The 4486-nt window shown below is 30.9% G+C and overlaps 1 protein-coding gene across 2 annotated transcripts; it reads left to right on the forward strand.

Moving 5' to 3' along the window:
* LOC104757771 (protein EPIDERMAL PATTERNING FACTOR 2) lies at positions 3009-4148 on the forward strand. 2 transcript variants are annotated; one of them, XM_010480554.2, is made up of 3 exons: positions 3009-3253; positions 3358-3422; positions 3658-4148. In XM_010480554.2, the coding sequence occupies exons 1-3, from the start codon at positions 3157-3159 to the stop codon at positions 3859-3861; spliced, it is 366 nt and encodes a 121-aa protein (XP_010478856.1). In that variant the 5' UTR covers positions 3009-3156; the 3' UTR covers positions 3862-4148. The 2 variants fall into 2 exon arrangements, with proteins under 2 accessions (XP_010478856.1, XP_010478857.1); XM_010480555.2 differs by having other exon boundaries at positions 3661-4148.

Genomic DNA, 4486 nt, shown 5'->3' on the forward strand with positions numbered 1-4486 from the left:
AAAATGCAGGTCTTTTAGAGTTTTGGACTGTAGAAAGTATGAACATAAGGATGCATGTCTTTTAGGTTGTAGTCTAGTTCCATACCAATGGATCCTAATATTCATATTACTAAAGATATGGGAACTCCATTAACTAATCTTACTTTCCTACTGAGAACTTAGTGGTAGACTGTTTTATCTCCCAATCATCATGCCATATATATAACATTTTCAGTCCACCAATTAAGCCAGTTTTTTCTGCTTTATTAGGCCTTCACCTTCAACTTGCAAGTAAAGTGTAAATGTACATTAAAGCTAATTCTGGTAAAGGTCTAATGTTCTATGCATATACATAATTTGTGTTTGAATGGATTTGATGATGCTGACTTGATGGTTTGCAAAGCTACTAGAAGATCAGTTACATGTTTATGCATATATCTTGATAATTCATTTATTTCTTGGTCGAAGAAGCAAGTTGTTGTTAGTCGGAGGTGTTTTGAAGGAGAGTATCAAAGCTTGGCTCATGCTACTTGTTAGATGATATGGTTGCATCAGTTACTTAAGAACTCACATATTACGGTAAGTTATCCGCCAAAGCTTTTATGGGATAACGAATCTGTTTTTCATCTTGTTATGAAGTAAGTGTTCCATGAGCATACAAAACACATTGAAAGTGATTGTTAATATCAACTCTTCATGTATATACTAGTAATCAAATATGCTAACATACTAGGATTTAACCCGCGGGATTTTAAAAATTAAAAATTTATATTATATTTATTTGTTATTTTAATATTGTTTTATTAATTTAAAAAATATAAAATTTTACAGGTATTTGATATAAATATTTAAAGTATAGGATTTCTGTAGTGTTTTCAAGGTTTTAACTCGTTTGATATATGTATAGTCTAGTAATACATTTATCTCCTGGTACACATCTAAAAGTGTTTAAAAAAAAAACAATTCCACTTAACTCTCTGTATGTGATTAATGCCAACTCGTCTCACCAAATCAAAATAAGTTTTTGCGTAAAAAAAAAATTAATCAAAATAAGTTTTTTTTATCAAGTTTAATTATGTTAATTGTTTTACCAAATTAGCATATTTCTATAGTTTATAATTTTTCCATGTCAATATATATAGTTTATGATAATTAATATAATTTTAATTTTTTTGGTAATTCCTCAAAAAATAAAAAATAAACCAATTTTTTTTGTCAACCATTGGGCCACAACTGACCGGCCCATTAGCCAAATTCCTACATTCGTAGGAAGCAGAACTCGATCCCTGGTGTGATGTGCCTTCTACAAATGGACTTACCTCATGCCACTGTACTAAGGTCACTTCACAAAAATAAACCAAATTATATGGGGTTTTCAACATATTTAATGTGACATTTTATAATTGGATTTTCGGTTTAGGAAATTTATTAATGTTAATATAATTATGGAGATTGTAAACTTTTGTTATGGAAAATCTCTTGTATATCATTTAAATTTGAGAGATTATAGCATCCATAAAAATAGTTTTGGAGATTTAATGGGTTAAAACTTTAATGGGAAGAGTTGTTTTTGGAAAAATCGGAATGTATAGATGTTGTTAAGATTTTATGACAATAAATGTAACAAATGTTGGTCAATTTAAAAAAATTTAGTATTTGAGTTTCTTTGCAATGTTATTTATGGAATTGTTTTAGGGGTTAATATTGTAAAAAAACATTAAATAAGTAAAAATTAAATAAGTAAAACTTAAAGGGCATAAACCAAAATATACTTCAAAAATGTTAATATAGATTAAATTAGCTTTTTCATTCATATTATTTCCATAGTTTTGCTCAAGAAAATGTCTTTGTCAAATCTTTATCTTCCTAATCAGATACTTTGAAACTAAAGACTTAGCTTGAGGGAGTGTATTAGTTACGAGAGTTCGCTGATAAAACGCATCCGCTAATAGATTATTATTTTTATATATTACAAATACATCAAGTTTACAACCCATACAAAGTAACATAAAGTCTTTGAAGATGATAAATAAAAACATCCTAATTAACCAAAGACTTGACTTTGGAAACACGTTAAAATGCTTTCTAGACCAAAGCACGCATTAATCAACGAATTTATTGAACCTAACTGAAAAACTGATCGAAAGTATATGTTACCAAAAACGAATTGAAAATTATGTTAACAAACTCATTCTTTAGTGCTTTTGGGAAAAGGTCATTAAAACCAAGGGCAAGGTTCACGTTTGCTGCGACAGGTTATTTTCAAGATGTCTGAACACTTTTTTGGCTGCTTCTGTAGTTCTCTGCCCTCTCTCATATTGTGAACCTTATGACTGCAATTATTAACTATTGTTACTATTCCATTCGTTACTCCTTTTTTGGTCCCACGCACGCCTTATAAATTTATACCTTATCTATACGTATAAAACTTCTCTCTCTATACATCATACATACATACCACTAACTAATTAACACCTACAATTAATGCCTGCATGTGTAAATCATACATTGCTCATCCTTGGTTTATAATATGATTATGAAATTATGGGATCTTCATTACCCACTAATTTACACATGAAAAACTTTATGAGTTACCAAGACATTTTTTCACTTATGTGAATACAGAATACTTATGGCCGCTTCCTAGTCTTTTAAGTTTTAAACGGTAACACTTTGTGGCTTTGTGCATACTTAATTACTTATGGTATAATACGATGTTCGTTATATCCCAAAAGATAAGTACGACGGTAATTTTGGTTCATAATGCCCTTCCCTACCATATCTCAATTCTCAGGCTTTGTTGGTACGTACGTGTACATATGAACAGTTCACATATTCAAATTTATTCATAGGGCGCGAAACCTGTTCATTGATAACTCTAAACGAATAAAATCATAATGATTTTTTATCAGAAAATCGACGAGAATCATGTGACCCTTCAAACAGGTGTACCTCTTTTCATCATTTATTATCATAAACACATACCAATTCTTGTCATCTTTTCCTCAACTATATATATCACTTGTTCCACCTTTGTATCATACTTCACACACAACATATACGGTACTAGTTACATTGTCTTCTCCTCTCATCTTCTAGAACTTCTTCTTTAAAACCCCTGTCTCAACCAGAAAGTTTCTGTTTTTGCTTGTTAAAAGAAAACAAATAATATAAAACATGGCAAAGAAGTTTCTCCGCACGTTAATGTTTTGCGTCGTCCTAGTCTTCGCAGCGTGTTCTTTGATCGTTAACTCCATTCGCACGCCGCCACTAAGTACGTCACATCAATCTCTTTTTTTCTTTTTTTTAATCATTTTATTTACTTGGTTATGATTTATATATATTAATATAGTTTACATTCTATATGCTTTTTTGTAGAAATTACGGTCAATGGCGGAGATAAGAAAAACGCCGATATAGAGCAAGCTCAAACTCACCACAAGGTAGGTTTGGTCCACCACCTCGGTGCACTTTACCAAAAAAAAAAAAAAAAAAAAANTATCATACAATCATCTTTTTTCTAAACATAGCAACCGCCTTTGTATTTTATAAATAATTAAATAGCAAACCGTGTTTTGTTTTTTTCCTCCATTTACTTAATTATGAATTTATTCTGTTTTTGTGGTGAGAGAAAAAAAAACAAGAATTTATTTGTATTTTTATTTATTTGTGGTGAAGAAGGAAATAAGCAAAAAAGGAGGGGTAGAAATGGAAATGTACCCAACAGGATCAAGCTTACCGGATTGTTCATACGCGTGTGGTGCATGCTCGCCGTGTAAACGTGTGATGATTAGTTTCCAATGCTCCGTCGCCGAATCGTGTAGCGTCATCTACAGATGCACGTGCCGAGGAAGATACTATCACGTGCCTTCTAGAGCTTAAAATATCCGCCGTCTATTTTTTTATTGGACGTCTGTGATTAAAAAATATCAGTTTTGGCGGCGAAAATAAAACTCTCTTTTTTTATTGTACAATTTTGTTGGGAACATTAAATTAAAAAGCTATGGGCCCTTTTATTATTAATATTGGGCTTTTTAGGCCTTTCTAAAAGAGAGTTGTATGAATGACACGCTCGAATCAGATGCCTGAGAACCGTCACAACTCAAAGTCAAATGTTTCGGTTGGCTTTTTTTTTTTTAGTATGTCCGGATGTCCCATCAGACCGGTTGAACCAGAAGTCAATGTAAGAGTATACACTTTTTTTAATCCTATGAACAATTTTGAAATTTATATATTTTTACATTAATCTAATGTAACACAAATGAATGCTAAATTTATATAGTTAAAGGCTTAAATCAAACATTAGAATATTTTTTTGCCATTTTCCTATTTGTATGTATTTAAATTGTTTTACCCTCACCTTTTAAAGTTAAGACCAGGCTATGTTATTTGACTAAAACTAAGCTTTTTTAAACACAGAAATGATAATAAAAACTTAAATTTGGCATTCCAATTTTGAAAAAGAAAGCTTGAAGAATATCCAAAAAGACATGGTCAATAGTCGAAG

Source organism: Camelina sativa, chromosome 17 (assembly GCF_000633955.1).
Source record: "Camelina sativa cultivar DH55 chromosome 17, Cs, whole genome shotgun sequence".
Taxonomy (NCBI): domain Eukaryota; kingdom Viridiplantae; phylum Streptophyta; class Magnoliopsida; order Brassicales; family Brassicaceae; genus Camelina; species Camelina sativa.

What these genes read in the sequence shown, in the direction of transcription:
- LOC104757771 (XM_010480554.2), top strand. Translation starts at nt 3,157, where the DNA reads ATGGCAAAGAAGTTTCTCCGCACGTTAATGTTTTGCGTCGTCCTAGTC. An exon ending in CATTCGCACGCCGCCACTAA is followed by an intron (nt 3,254 to 3,357) that starts GTACGTCACATC and finishes GCTTTTTTGTAG; the next exon opens with AAATTACGGTCAATGGCGGA. An exon ending in AAGCTCAAACTCACCACAAG is followed by an intron (nt 3,423 to 3,657) that starts GTAGGTTTGGTC and finishes TTTGTGGTGAAG; the next exon opens with AAGGAAATAAGCAAAAAAGG.